Source organism: Anoplopoma fimbria, chromosome 8 (assembly GCF_027596085.1).
Source record: "Anoplopoma fimbria isolate UVic2021 breed Golden Eagle Sablefish chromosome 8, Afim_UVic_2022, whole genome shotgun sequence".
Classification (NCBI taxonomy): domain Eukaryota; kingdom Metazoa; phylum Chordata; class Actinopteri; order Perciformes; family Anoplopomatidae; genus Anoplopoma; species Anoplopoma fimbria.
In genome coordinates, this window is record NC_072456.1 from 7689727 (window position 1) to 7706069 (window position 16343).

General features: G+C 39.9%; 1 protein-coding gene across 1 annotated transcript in view; it reads right to left on the minus strand.

The window, feature by feature from the left end:
- The window catches only part of nos1apa (nitric oxide synthase 1 (neuronal) adaptor protein a), a 138561-nt gene that overhangs the window by 38726 nt on the left and 83492 nt on the right, over positions 1-16343 (minus strand). The window contains exon 5 of the mRNA XM_054603012.1: positions 12580-12688. Within this exon, the coding sequence (XP_054458987.1) occupies positions 12580-12688 (109 nt within the window). The remainder of the gene's footprint in view (positions 1-12579; positions 12689-16343) is intronic.

Below are 16343 nucleotides of genomic sequence, written 5' to 3' on the forward strand. Positions count from 1 at the left end.
TGGTCACAGTGTAATGTTATTACTATTTTATTTCTATATCAACTTTGCAGCTTCAGCTTCCTTTAGTGCTGATGTGGTTTCCATAGTGACTAGCCAGAGGCTGCTTGTAACAGCAGAAACAAGTTATGCCCTGATCTAAAAAACAGGCCTGATACCTCATGACCCTTAGAGCGATGGCTACAACCAACATTGACTAAGCCAACTTTGTGGCCTCCACTTTGTTGTGTATAGCTGCCCAGCTAAAAGCCACTGACAGCATGATATCATTTCAAAAATGTCAGAGCCTTTCATGGCTGTATGGGATCTTAATTCAGGTTTTGATCAAACTTCCAAAACTACTGATTTGTCATTTGATTGTTCTGACAACCTGAGAAGAAAGGGAATATTAATCAGGAATGGATCCCTGATGTGGCATAGTGTTTCATTTAAAAGATGAAACGATTTGAAATAATCATAGGTTGCAGCCATGGCAACCAGCCCTGTTTTTTAGCTAGCAACTGGCTTGTGTAGCTTCTGTATCAGACAGTTATAAATATAATGGTGGCCATTAAAGCAAATTCAGAGCATTAAAGCTGCAACCGGTTACTTTAAACACATTCAAACTACTACAAACTAATTACAGAGCGTCAGTCACATCTCGTCTCAGATTTCTGCCTCAACCATCTTTAGCTTTTAACTTGTATCCCTCTGTCATCTTTCTTCCCTCTTTTCCAGTTTTCTGGCTACTAGTTTTAATATCCTGAAACAGATAAGACATGTTGCTCTACTGGCACTGATAAAAAGATAAGATAAATTATTGTCAATTGCCTTAAAAAGCAAGACTGCTGAAAAGCAAGACATCAAACCAACATAGTCAATTTAAAAAATACACCAAACACAGTGTTTGACTGTATCGTGTTCAGTGGTTAGAAATGCTAACACGCAAATACACTTTTCATATCCTTGACTCTCTCCTGCCTTGTTCTTTTCCTCCTCAGACCCACTGTTCAGTTTGCTGTGCTGTTCTCTTCTTCTCCATCTTCTCCCCCATAAATCACCCCCTTCTCATCCTCCTCCTTCTCTGTAGACCCTCTATTCATGTCACTTCAACCCACGTTGGTCCTCAGCATGACAGTAAACACATGTGATTTCATTTGAAGACATTTCCAGAGGCAGTCAAACAGGGGATGATGACAGATGCTGCTGTTATTCCACACACCAAAGGCTTAACTCCCCCACTCACTGATTGGGAAATACACAAGATAACACAATGCTGTGCACAGAGTCTCTTTCTCGGTTTATCCCTTTTAAGGTTTGACCTAAAAGTTAAAAATGTAACTTTTTTTAATAACCTGAAAGCAGGAAGCCCTAATGTCTCTCAAGTGGATTGAGGAAATGTATTGACCCACAAAAATCTGTTCAACTGCATCCATCTCATCTGCATGTTTTCAGGTCTTGGCACACAAAAGTGTTGTTCATATTCATAATCCCACCAACAAACCTAATTGGCTTGGCAAGTTTTGAAACGAGTAAAGCACCCTTCATTATGCACAAACCAAGTTTATGTTATGATTCAGAGGTCTGGAACTAGAAAACTTTACACTAAGAATATCACTGAAAGCTACTGAGTTGATACACTACACAGAGGAAGTGGAAAAGCTTTAAAAATAGGTTAGATTTTAATATTTAAAATTGAACAGAAGCATGTGTAGTTGGGTGGGTAATAGTAAATAAAGATCTATTTTCATCAGGCACTTTGGGTCCAAAACAGCAGCAGGCAACTTCAACGTAGTCTTTAATTTTTGATGGGGGTAAGCAGCAGAGAGTCGGTGGATCTGAGGCACTACAGAGGTCAGGGACATAGCTTTGGAGCATATCAACTACACAGTCAAGTGTGAGTATACAGCGGGGCAAAAAAGTATTTAGTCAGCCACCAATTGTGCAAGTTCTCCCACTTAAAAAGATGAGAGACGCCTGTAATTTTCATCATAGGTACACTTCAACTATGAGAGACAGAATGGGGGGAAAGAATCCAGGAAATCACATTGTAGGATTTTTAATGAATTAATTGGTAAATTCCTCGGTAAAATAAGTATTTGGTCACCTACAAACAAGCAAGATTTCTGGCTCTCACAGACCTGTAACTTCTTCTTTAAGAGGCTCCTCTGTCCTCCACTCGTTACCTGTATTAATGGCACCTGTTTGAACTTGTTATCAGTATAAAAGACACCTGTCCACAACCTCAAACAGTCACACTCCAAACTCCACTATGGCCAAGACCAAAGAGCTGTCAAAGGACACCAGAAACAAAATTGTAGACCTGCACCAGGCTGGGAAGACTGAATCTGCAATAGGTAAGCAGCTTGGTGTGAAGAAATCAACTGTGGGAGCAATTATTAGAAAATGGAAGACATACAAGACCACTGATAATCTCCCTCGATCTGGGGCTCCACGCAAGATCTCACCCCGTGGGGCCAAAATGATCACAAGAACGGTGAACAAAAATCCCAGAACCACACGGGGGATCTAGTGAATGACCTGCAGAGAGCTGGGACCAAAGTAACAAAGGCTACCATCAGTAACACACTACGCCGCCAGGGACTCAAATCCTGCAGTGCCAGACGTGTCCCCCTGCTTAAGCCAGTACATGTCCAGGCCCGTCTGAAGTTTGCTAGAGAGCATTTGGATGATCCAGAAGAGGATTGGGAGAATGTCATATGGTCAGATGAAACCAAAATAGAACTTTTTGGTTAAAAACTCAACTCGTCGTGTTTGGAGGAGAAAGAATGCCGAGTTGCATCCAAAGAACACCATACCTACTGTGAAGCATGGGGGTGGAAACATCATGCTTTGGGGCTGTTTTTCTGCAAGGGGACCAGGACGACTGATCCGTGTAAAGGAAAGAATGAATGGGGCCATGTATCGTGAGATTTTGAGTGAAAACCTCCTTCCATCAGCAAGGGCATTGGAGATGAAACGTGGCTGGGTCTTTCAGCATGACAATGATCCCAAACACACCGCCCGGGCAACGAAGGAGTGGCTTCGTAAGAAGCATTTCAAGGTCCTGGAGTGGCCTAGCCAGTCTCCAGATCTCAACCCCATAGAAAATCTGTGGAGGGAGTTGAAAGTCCGTGTTGCCCAGCGACAGCCCCAAAACATCACTGCTCTAGAGGAGATCTGCATGGAGGAATGGGCCAAAATACCAGCAACAGTGTGTGAAAAGCTTGTGAAGACTTACAGAAAACGTTTGACCTCTGTCATTGCCAACAAAGGGTATATAACAAAGTATTGAGATGAACTTTTGTTATTGACCAAATACTTATTTTCCACCATAATTTGCAAATATATTCTTTAAAAATCAGACAATGTGATTTTCAGGAATTTTTTTCTCATTTTGTCTCATAGTTTAGGTATACCTATGATGAAAATTACAGGCCTCTCTCATCTTTTTAAGTGGGAGAACTTGCACAATTGGTGGCTGACTAAATACTTTTTTGCCCCACTGTATATATATATATATATATATATATATATATATATATATATATATATATATATATATAATAACCAGGGTCTTAAAAAAAAAAGACCAGGAAGCCATTTCAGTAACTGAAGGACAGCAGTGATGTGAGCTCAGTTTGTTTTTTTTGTTCCAGTTACACTCTGCCAGCAGCGCTCTGTGGGCTCAAATGGTTTTATAGACTTTTTGTGGGACAATGGAGAGCAATGTATTACAGTAGTTAAGCCTAATTGTAATAAAACGCTGCACATGGTGTTTCAACGCGAGAAAGAAAGACTGTGACCTTTACAGCACTCTTTAAATTAGAGAGTGCCGCTTTGGTTGCGTTCTTTATGCTACTGAACACTGGATCATAGTCAGTGATAAACACAAACATTTCTTGCCTGTGATAAAAAAAATGTTCACACACTGAAAAAGACAAATGTTTACACTCGTCAGAAAACCTTTTAGGCCGCCCTCAAACAGAAAGAAAAACACAGCCACCTTGATGGATGACTTTGGCATCTCAAGCTTTACCTGGTGATCATCACAAAGACAAATAGAAGGGCTGTTCCTGTAAAACCTTTCCAAAGTTGTAAAATACTCAAATTGGATTTTCTGGATCATATTTCATTGTCTTGTGCCGCCACCACCGCAGCCCATATGACCATGATATTCCTTTAACAATGACCCAGTGACTAAACCTAACCTTCTCTTCATTAAAGAGGTGGTAGATCACAAAACGCTCATTAAGTCGTTTGAAAGAGCCATATGGGTTGTTCTGGAAGAAACTGAGAAAGGCCATGTTTGTTCGTTTGATATAAGACTTCTTGGCATCCGTTTATAAATGTTCGCTTTCAGAGTCTTCAGTGTTATTTACACCTTCGTTGAACGGAGAGTCCCTTCCAACACACTACTCATTTTCAGCCGACTCACTTTTTATCAGGGCGGTGGTCGTGTATCTAGACATTTAATGCCCAAAGCCAATTCTCCAACGTTTCTCCAATTTTGGCAGCTGACAAGACCGCTCAGAGATTTGTCACTCCAATGCAAAGCCTGTACATCCTGCTCTCAAGACATGAGCAGTTCTTAAGTTGGACATCTGTCACCATCTCAGTCTAGCCCTCTTTCTCGATGTCTCTATCGCCCTCCCCATCACTTTTCCTCTCTGTCAATTCAACTGAGTAAATGTAGCTTCTCTGTATCTCTGTCTGTCTATCTCTCTCTTCTCCATATATCACGCTGTGATATATAGAGCTCAGTGAGCTGGATCCCTGCAGCAGAATAGTCTCTGTTAGCGTCCATGGGATAGGGCCTAGTCAAAAGGCTGATGCATTATTTATCCCAGATTACCTGCAGAGGTTCAGCGCTGCTTTCGCTGTCTTTCTTGAAGTCTTGGCACAAGCAAAGATAAGGGACAAAAGGGAATATAATGCAATCTAGGAAAAAGCAGGGTAAACAATGAGAGGATGGCAGGGGAGTTACTTCTGATTAAAGCATTTCTTAACTCTTTCCCCTCTATTGATGAGCTCATTCATTCTCTTTTCTTCCCGTGTGCACGCATTAACCACAACCCTGACGTAACAGACACACCCATCACTCCGTGCACACACAGTATTTGCAGTGTAGAAATGAGGAGATTAACTCCTGATGTATTCTGCTTCCTCTTATTAACTTACCTGGACTTCCTGATCACCAGCTAAGTACTCTAATCATCGGGTCACAACCCGGCCCGACGTTTATCAAACGCATTGATTGCCTCGAGGAAATTAGTGGGACAGCCGGGAGCAATAACCCTGAGTGTGCGAGAGCACCGCAGACGGACTATTATCAGGCCGAAATAAGAACTAATCAATGGGCAGGTTTGAGAGCGACTGTGAGCGTGTTTGAGTGTGAGAGCATGAAGTGAGTGGAGTGTGATGAAATGAAGTCATGATGCCTCAGCGACTCTTCAGGATCATTAGCTCGCTTTCCAGGCTGTGCACAAAGTAAGGGTACGTCATAGAAACACACAGAAATGGGGATTAAACCTTTTTGTTTTCTTCAATTCACATTGGAAATGTGCCCCTAGCATGGCGTATCAAAAACTGTCAAATATCAGAAGTTGGTATTAAATGGTTGTTCAGATTCTTGTTTACTTTACTTTACTTTCTTTGATTAGATACTTAAAAACTTTGTGAATTTTGGACTTGTTTAAGTTTTTTTTTCAAAGGCTACTTTAAGCAAGGTTGGCATAGTTTGTTAAAATAGAGTTTCATACAGCAGAACAGCATAAGATGCAGGTCTACTGAACAGATGTTGGGAGCGTATTCATATACAGGTTAATATCTGGATGTCACTGTTACGAGAGCCTGCAGGCTAATTATATACAATTTATTGCTAAACAACAGAATTACACAGAATCTGTTGAATAACAACCAGATAAACGTAACATTTTGAATTTTACCCCCATCTTTTCTTTTTTCTTTCTCCTTTTTATAATCTGTATGAATGATATTTAAACTCAACGCATCCATCGGCAGGCTGAGCCTTTCTTTTGTGAAGTTTGCATGATCTTCCTCTGGATGCTTCAAAGTCTTCCCACCATCCATATCTATGAAGTTTAGCTGGACTAAATGACCCATAGCTGTGAATGTATGCATGTGCTTCTGTATGTCTGTTAACCCTGTGATCTGTCCAAACCGTTCCCTGCCCAGACAAAAACAGGATTAAAAAATGATTGTGGATGGCTATCGTCTATTGTTATCACAGAAAGGGTTCAGGTGTAGGTCCCCACAGACGACTGAGCAGACAGGAGGTTAAGTTGTGACCCAGTTACGAGGCTGGATGAGGACGCAGCCTGCAACGGTGTGTCCTGCAGTAGCCCTGCATGCCAGACTGGACCTGCCCCTCCTCCTCAGACGAGATTGTCTAGACTAAACAAACCAAAACTAAGAGCATTCTGGTGCTTCATCTAATCCAGGCATTTGCTTCAAACAAGTTGTAAATAGAGACACAGCAAGAGCTTAAGACAGAGCGCAAGTGTGTGAGACAGATCTTGTGGTGTACTGAATTGCATCTCGTTTCATAAAAATACACATTGACCAATGAAACGGGACACCATAACTTCCGTCTGTGTTTACATCTCAGCACTGACTTGATCTCGGAATCAAAATATCATACCGCTGATTTGGAGCATCTGGAAAGAAGCGATCTGAAGGAAACACACAATACACCTACACTATGGATGCGATGACTCATTCCACTGTGGTTTATTTCTGCCTCTGCTGTAAAAGCACTGCAACCTTGACAGAGAGGTAGAAGAAAAGAAAAAACAACTGAGAGAGTGAGATACTAAAAGTTCTAGACAGAGGGATCATTTCACTGAGATATGGATATTCAATAAAAAGTGCTGAAAGGCTATTAAATCCAATTATCTTAACTGAGCAGTCTCGAGAGTGACGCCAGTCCTAACCATTGCTATGTCTGCAATCCTCAGTGAAATTCTGGAACTTTATCCAGGCCAAATATATTTCAACACAGCCCTTTTAAGATATAAATCCACCACACTACCTGTACTTTCAAACATCCTTTCAGAGCACAACACTACTTGAAAAAGATATTGATATGTGATCGGTGCGTGGCCATTGCTTGCATACATCGCTGCTATCGATGGGCAATATGACTTAACATTTATATCACTGTATTTTTGGGGAGTTTTGAGGTGAAGGTTGAATATCACGGCCTCACACAATTAAAAGGGTTTATCCACTCAAAACATGATTCTACGATTGTTCACTCTACTGGCAATGTAAGGGAGCATATGTTAAGAAAAAAAATATTAATAATAATTGTTCATTGGCTCTTAATAAGTACAAAAATGAGGAATAGACCTTCATGTGTTTTGGGAGGTGTAGCCTGCCCCATAATGTAAATGTAATGTGGTTAATACAGAGTTAGTAGCCTAGTAACAGCCATGCTTTTGTTTTGAATTTTGAGTGGACTGTATTGCTGAGCAACCTGGGTCTCAGCAAAGAATATTTGCAAACATATATACTTTTTTTTATTATTTAATTTTTTCTCCTCTTTTCACCACAACCATGATGGGAATATTACACGTAAAATAATTTCCATTTTTGAGGAATCCAACGCTAACATAATCTTTTTAATCTTAACCCACATGAAGAAAGAGTATACACATGTATTATTGTATTATATATAGTATATTTGGCAAACCCCTTTCAGCTTACAGAACTACCAGTACACTCACTGCTGTACCTCATCACCTCTCAGCTGCTACTACTCTGGAAGACAGCTTGGTGAGTTTGATTTTGTTTTTGTAAGTTTAGGTTGAACCGATTGCCAGCATAAATTGCTTTTTGTATTTGAGTTTGAATAAATTGTGGTTACGATGCCTCAAGGCCCATAAGTGTCCAGACAGGGTGATAGCCAATTGTGGGTTGTTTTCATCCAATCACACGATCAGTGGTGGTTGCAGACACATCTGGTGGAGATCTGCTCTCTACTGAGTGCTCAAGTTTATGTTGCAGCTCACTCAATACTTTCTAATGTAATTACCTTTGCGCAAAGTAAGTCCTCAAAAAATCATTCCTAATCTAGTTCATCATTATTTGGGCTTTCCAATCACCCTCAAAGGCAGAAGACTCAACTTGTCAGCTGTGTCCAAGGCTGAACAAGACAAAGCCATTAGCCAACACTGAATGACAGCATATGGCCGGAGAGGGAACACAATTAACACTTGACACAATCACGACCACAACTCTCTCCCAATCTCATCAACCAGCTGCGGACAACAGATGAGTCGTTTTCCATCATAAAAATCAGATGTATAAATAAACAAGGACCAACATCTTTCTTTTTCTCCATTATTTGTTGTTTTTTAATGATTTTAATCATGTGGGTGTTAAGTGCATTTGCATAACGTCGCTTAATGAGAAAAAGGAATTTTATGGCCTATCAGTATAATTCTATAAATAAGAATAACATAATAAAAAAGTGCAGCCCCCAACTGCAAGGTTTCCATTTAGCAGCAGTGATGTGCTGTAGTCCAGTATCGTGTTTAAAAGGCCGTATCTTCATGTGTGTAACTCGTCATGATCGCCATGTGTTACTGCTTCATCGGTGATGATATGTGATAAAGATTGGACAGAGGCTGTAATGATACGAACACATGATACCAGGATTGGTTTCAATAAGCAAAGTACTAGTGAAGACTGCAAATTTTACCTAAGGTTGGAAAAATCTTTTTTAGGATTTATCCTTTGGGGAGCATAATGTACTCAGTAAACTGCAAGGAAATCTGCCCTCTGGATTTTTATATTTCTTGTTCACCAATGGAAACTCTAAACGCTGAAGAAAAGGTTATGGGGTCACTTATATTCTTATGGGGTCCATGATATATAAGAAATCTGTCTAGTGGGTTTCAATATAAACAAAAACTGAAAACAGCTCAAAGACTTTCTACTAAGGAATACTGATATGACCAAAAGTATCAGAACAGCTGCTAAATGGACATTGTGGTGATACGATTTCGTCTACTGTTTTCATGATAGCTTTGCTCCCAATCAAAGTGTTGGAACGGCCGACTTACCAACGTACTGATTATAAAATCAAGATTAATTTGAGAGTTCAGTAATTGCACCAAAGATGGTGGAACTTTTCTAGAAGTTTTCTTCTGTTTATTTTCGCCACTCTAGCAGCTCTGAGAGCCTTTACTGCAGAAACAGTTGCGCTTTTAGCTAAATGCTAGCATGCTGACAAGGGCATTGCTAGCTGATGTTTAACAGGTATAACCCTGATCACCATCTTAGTTTAGCACAGCTGAGGATTATTGGGACGCCATAAGTTTGGCAGACTTTTGGTCATACATCAGCGTATTAGTCACATTAAAATGTTAACCTAATGGTGGCACGAGATTGAAAAGTCACCAAAGTTATCATAATTCATTCTGTGGGCACTATGAACGTCTGTAGCAAACTCCACAGCAATCCATCCAATAGTTGTCGAGAACTTTACTAGAACCACAAATTGTTGATGTCAAACATTTCCATTTTCTCAAACTCTGAACCTTCCCTGACCCTTTGCTCTGATTGTTATTTCTCATCTAAAGCTGCCTCTTCTCATCACACAAAACACACTAGAATACAGTCGGCTGAGAAGGTTATACACAAACGCAATCACACAAAACCAGAAACTGACCTCCCGGTCGAGGCAGCATTCAGTATTCACTCCCTGGTCTGTGCTCAATCACTCCAACTTCAATTCTACATAATAGAGGCCAGGTCATTCATTAGCCTCCTTTAAACTGTCAATAGGAGGTAGAAGGGGGAAGAGTGAGAGGGTATGAGTCAGAATGGGAGAGAGAGACACACAGCCTGTTTCAAAGTTAGAACTGATTGGCCACTAAAGTCTTTTTATGCCACTGTAATCTAGAGCACAGCCATTCTTTCACTTCTGGTAGTTAAGAAGGAAATAAAGTCTGCTTAATCTCCTACTTCATCTTACATTGGCAACCTTACGCGCATAGAAAACCACACACTGCCTTAGATGACGTTTTTATTGCACGTTTGATACGAATATACCCATTTCCTTTTTTTATTATGCCGAGAGTGTTTCATTCTTTTTGTCTTGGCTACGTCTTTCTTCACTTTCTTTGTGGAGTCTTTCTTTATACATTACAGTTCAAAAGTTTGGAATCTCCCGCCATGAAGCTTGATTGGCTAAAGTCAGATGGCTGACCTGAATACTCAGGTTCAAATTGTCTTTAATGCTTTTAGAATGTAGAAAGGCATCTTTTGATAAATACATGTTAATTCATATTAAGGATTTGCAAAAAATGAGTCATATTTTGTACATGCAAAACTGGACTGACAATTGAAGTGAGTTATAATGAGTCACTGGTAAAAGAAACTGGAAGCTTGGCACCCGAAACTGCAGATTCAAACTTAAGTGTCAAGTGCACATACTACCTGTTATAAACTGGAATTAACAGGCATGTTGCTTTAGCAAAGCTCTTCTTCAAAATTCACAATAGAAATTAAAGGTTAGTCTAGGGTTAGCACTACTCAGTATGAATATTGAATATCAGCTGAATGTTCTATGGACTGACAAATCACAGTTTAAACCTCTTAAATCTAACCACTGAGTAGACTGCAGAGGGCCCAAAGAAAAATAGCTTCCCAAAACATCAAGAGCCTAATTGTGGTTCAGTAATGATCGAGGGTCCCTCGAGGGTCCCTTGGCAGGATAGCCATTACTGAAGGTAAAAAGAAACACATGTATTTAGTGCAAGGTGCTCTGCCTGTTTTCTTTCACCAGACATCCACATGTCTTGGTATTCTCAAGCTGGGTTCGACAACATAAACTCTAGATATTTAACAACTATAACAAACCTGTAAATGTAGACAGTAATAAATGAGATGTAACTGTAAAACATGTGTTGTTCTCCATTAAAAAAAATCTTCCCCATAGTCTCTCCTTTCCCTACTATAGTGTGTAAAACATTGCATGCTCACACACACACACACGCACGCACGCACGCACACTGTTCGGAAGACAGAATAAAATGTGACGCATACCAAAATTCTCCAGGGAAACTACAGTATGGCTATGGGGCAATTAAGCTGGAAACCAGTCTGTGTGTGTGTGTGTGTGTGTGTGTGTGTGTGTGTGTTGTGTGTGTGTGTGTGTGTGTGTGTGTGTGTGTGTGTGTGTGTGTGTACATCTATCTTTGTCAGAACCAATTTGAGTTATAGACCTCAAGAGTGAGGACATTTTTGCAAATTGAGAACATTTGGGACAGTCATCCCCTTCGGACAAAGGCCGGTTTGAAGGTTCAGACTTGGTTTTAAGGTCCAGTTTAGAAATAGATATGTGTTATGGTAAAAGTTAGGTTTAGGCTTGTGCATTTAGGTATAGTGTTAAAGGTAAGGGTAAGGGGCTTGGTGATGCATTATGTCAACGAGTGTCCTCACAAGCATAGAAGTACAGGGTTGTTTGTGTGTATGTGTGTGTGTCTGTGTGTTCTCAATGAAATGTCAATGTCGGCCTGTCTCTATGAGATAATGAGGCAGTGTGTGCTTCACCCAGTAAACCCTTGGACTTAACCATCAAGTCCTATGAATTGGCAGCCACAGGGGTAAACTGGGAATATATTTCTAAAGTAACTTTGTAACATTGCTGGACACTGTTTCTACTTTACGCTGCTCTGCACAAACTTGTCCATCCCAAGTGGGATTCCGATTTGTTGCTCAAACCTCAACAGTGACAAGCCTGTGATGCCAGGAGGAAGTATCGCTGCTCGGCAGCCGTGTGTTTCTTTATTGGAGATTGTCAGGATGTGACTCAGACATGATTAAAGAGAGGAGGAGCCTGTGGAAAAACACTGGAAATGACACACTGAATGTCTGGCTTTTTACCATCTTCCCATTATTGACGGAAAGAGACAAACTTTGATGAGTTGGTTATTACAACTCTTGTGGAAAAAAAAAATTCCTTCACTAATACAATATGACATACATTTTTCTTCTCACGCCTCTAGGTTATCTCAGCCTTTATGCATCACTAATTTTGGCTAATCTAACTTAGTTTACCATTACATACCATAGAAAGCTATAATAATATGTAGTCTGACCTTTGCTATGTCAACAAAGAAATAACAGTGGGATTTACTAATTCAATAACTTTCTCTAAGAAAAGAGCCACATGGAAATCTTCTCCAAGAAAAATGGGCTGTGTCGCCTTTTTCCTAACATTTTCCCTAATATGTTTGTTTTTAATTAAAAAAACTGTTCCCAATTTCTTTTTAGCTTTTAACGAGGATAGAAAGAAAAAGATGATTTCACATATGGGAGCCATCCTGTATATAATCACAAGTCTGATCTGATGGCCACGGAACAGCAGCCTTCAAGCAGGTTGACATTAAATGCCTTGCTCAAGCACTTCTCAATACTCACAGGGTCAGGCAAAATCAGATCTCTAACTTGATAACTCAGGGTCAGCTGTTCAGGTCTCCATTCAGTTTCTGTATTTATGTAACATTTCAGAGACATTTCATGGCCTCAAAGGTGAAGGCTTTGTTCCAGGCCCGCTGTCTTTCTTACCTTCTTCTTGGACTTGAAGACATTGCAGCGGAAGACGTTACTCTGTCCGTCTCTGGCGATGTAGCTGAATATCTTCAGATCCTGCGAGTCATGAGACACATAGAATATCCTGAAAGATAGAATAAAATAGGTCAGAATAAATAAATAAATAAATTAAAAAAAGTTAATATAATGCAAAACAAAATCTGAGCCTTGCAGCGTTTCTAAATGTATCTTAAGACGGCAAACAGGCACTCAGCCCGTTGCTCTGGGGTTTCAATGTGACAAAAATAACTATTTTAAGTTTGTTTTTAATCCGAAGGCATGAGACCAAAAAGGAGGGTAAAGAAAATTGTGATCAGATTACGGGGGAAGTGCTATTTAAATAAAAATTAACTGGCTTCCAGACTTCCTTTATTATTTCTATGGGACTTTGAAGCAGGAAGTTCAGTGACACACATTGAGAGTAACAACAGTGACAACAGTGAGACAGAGGAGGTAACACTATCACAACAAAAAATATCCTGTGTGAAAGCAGAAAACTAAGTTTGAGACCATAATAGAGTTCTCCTGGTGGAGAGAGACTGTGTGCAGCCTCAGCCAAGGGACACACAATATCCTGCAGAGCTGGAATATAGGACAAAATAAGTTTGGGAGCAAAAGGACGAGCAAAAGAGACAAGACACGATAATAATTTATGATGGGAAGAGAACACTTCTGGAGAGATAAAGCACTGCAGATGACAATATGATGACAAGACTGTCACTAAGAAGCTGGAAAATGTTGTGTTCAGTCTGAACGAGACTGATGCTTCAAAAAAGAGAGGGTGGTTTTTGTTTCATTCAGCGAAAAACACATGAATTAATACACAGGAAATAGAATTTAAGATAAGATAAGACAAGTTAATCCTTCATTACTCCCACAGCGGGTACATTTCAGGGTTACAGAGGACAGGGATCTATGTTCTATGAAATCTCAAAGACATTTGTATTTGGTTGGTTGTATTTTTGTCAATATGTTTTGTAATAAACCTCAGTCTTGCCTGGGACATATTGTATGGCAATATTTTGTTCCACAACAGGAGCAGTTGAAATGTTGTTTTCTGAAGCATATTGCTTCCACATCAGACCCCAGGGTTTACGCCCTGTGATCATTCTTTTAATATTGAAACAATCCGTCTCAACAATAAGGGTTGCCTGCGTGCCGTGGCGATTTAAAAATGTTTTCAGGCACTGACGATGGAAGTAGCTAAGCGAGTGAGCTTATGTGTTGTATAAGCTTTTCAGAAGCAACTTTTGTTGTTTTTGAATGCGCTCTATGAATTAACTAAACTTGAGCCATCCTGCTTCCTTCTCATCTCTGTTGAAAGGTGCACGTGTGCAGTACTGATCACGGACTCGCGGGAAAATGGCGTTGGGTAAATACAAACTTTATGAGTTGAAGTGCAGGTGCGCATTTCAATTATCCTAGAAACAGGATTTTGGTTGGGCGATGTTTGGGCGTTGTATGATGGTGGCAATTTTTTTATTTAGTTTGTCGCTGGTTTTAGATCAAGGAGGATAAAACATGACAGTTCACTTTAGTCCTTGTTTTATGTTTTAGAGGTTATCAAATAACAACAATTTGTAAAGTATGGCAAATAATAAATGGCTGGTTGTGCAAATGGGTCAGAAATCTACTTGCCCAAGCGAGCAACTTGTCTCTGTGTGTGTGTGTGTGTGTGTGTGTGTGTGTGTGTGTGTGTGTGTGTGTGTGTGTGTGTGTGTGTGTTTGTGTTTGTCTGGTATGTGGGCTTGGCACCGCTCTAACTTTCCCAGCTCCCTGATTGCTGTTCAGCCTAGCACACCTGCTCCAAGCCGCACACCTGTGATCCATCTGCTCATCTTAGTTAGAGTCTGACTCTGTGTGTGAGTATATCAACCCCGGTTCTTCATTCACTCGTCAACATCGTTGCTTTGACCAAAGTTGATCACTGCCTGCGACCAGATTGGTTGGACTCCCCCCCATCCTCCTTCATCCCCTTGAACCCAGTCGGTAAATCTTTTCTTATCCATTGTATCCTGCATTTAGCTCCCCCCCCCTTTTAATCGTGACACTTCCCAAACCAACAGCTTTGAGTTGCCTCAACATCACCATAAAAACAGAGTGGATATTCAAACATTCTGGACTCTGTTGGCAGTGAACATTTCACAGATGTTGAAAATAAATGTATAATTGTTGAGGAGACAAAATGAAAACAAATAAAAATGATTCTTGGTGTCATTATGTTATTGATGCCAATTAGTTATTATGGTTGTAAACAGGGTTGAATTTCATCTTCGAAAATATAGCAGGATCATTAAAATCTTTAGGGCATCCCTCGCCCTGTAAATGCCCTCATTCTCTTCTGTTCCTTGCTATCATCACATCTACTGACCCCCAGCATCATTCCAAAGAGGTTTCTGGGAGTGTTTCAAAGAAGTGTTTGTACAATTCTAATACATATTTGAAGGGTGCATTGAACTTTTTTACTTATATAATGCTCTGCTTTGCTAATGCACATTTTCCACTCGTCCCACTCCGAGATTTTAACATTCAAGATGAGCTGATGATAACAATACTTGCCCTGTATGATCAAGTTTTATTTATATTTACATCAGACTTTGCAATGAGAGAAAATGACATCTTAATTAATAATAAATTAGGTATACTGAGAGAACAATAGCCTTAATTATCATTGTTTGTTATTGCTCTCCCTGAAAACTTTAATTGGGAGCACAATAAGTTACCTTATCACTATGAATACTGTACCTCCTTATTGCAAATTAATGAGTTGCTGGTGTTGCTTAATACAGTTAAACATGAAATATCAACTAGTTGAAATAAGTACCAGCCACCTCAGGCAGAACAGCTTCCTAATTGGGTAATTAGTGCCACATTAAGGGGCCTGGAGGTATATTTGGGGTAATTTATCACAGTGAGATATTGGACAGCCAAGAGATAGCAAATATAATCTGTCAAAATGTGTCTCTGGATGTGTTTCCGTGCATGTTGGTTTTGTATGAAACAATAAATCAGGTGTCCCATCTGTACACTCAGTAACATTTCTGTAGTATTTGTTTTGGCCTTTTTCTGTGGGAGCCAGACTGGCTAAGGTCTAGATGAAATAGAAATAGGAGTGTCTTTGTCTCCCCTGCTTAGCACACTGTCAAAATACCAGACCGAGCTACCTGCAGTGACTCATACAACCACACACTAACACACACATACACACACTCTGCTGCAAAAAATATATCTGGTTTTATTTCCCAGAGATGCTTAAGTGATTGCATTAGCTGTGGTTTGTCTTATTTACAATCACTTGAAATTTTCATAAAGGTGTCAAATAATGCCAGCTATCACTTTCAGAAAAAACTAGTTATAAATTTGAGATTTCAACAGTGCATTAATGGTTATTAAATACCATTTTCCAAAAGCAAAGAAGTAAAAATGTTATGGTAAATGAACTTGTAGTTGCTGTTAACACTACATGTCATTCACCCCCATTCATACAGGGGCTACCATGCAATGTTCCACCTGCCCAATAGGTATAACTAACATTCATCCCCATTCATACACCGCAGGCACAGCCTATGGAAATGTCTTGCCCAAGGACACATGGACGACCTGCTGTACCACTGTGCCAAAGTCGCCCATAGTTTTCCTTGAAAGGGTATTATAACATTTATTTCATCCATACAATGTTATTAACATTTTGGTCAAGTTAGGAAATGTATTAGTATTTCAATATGTCAAACTTGACAGTA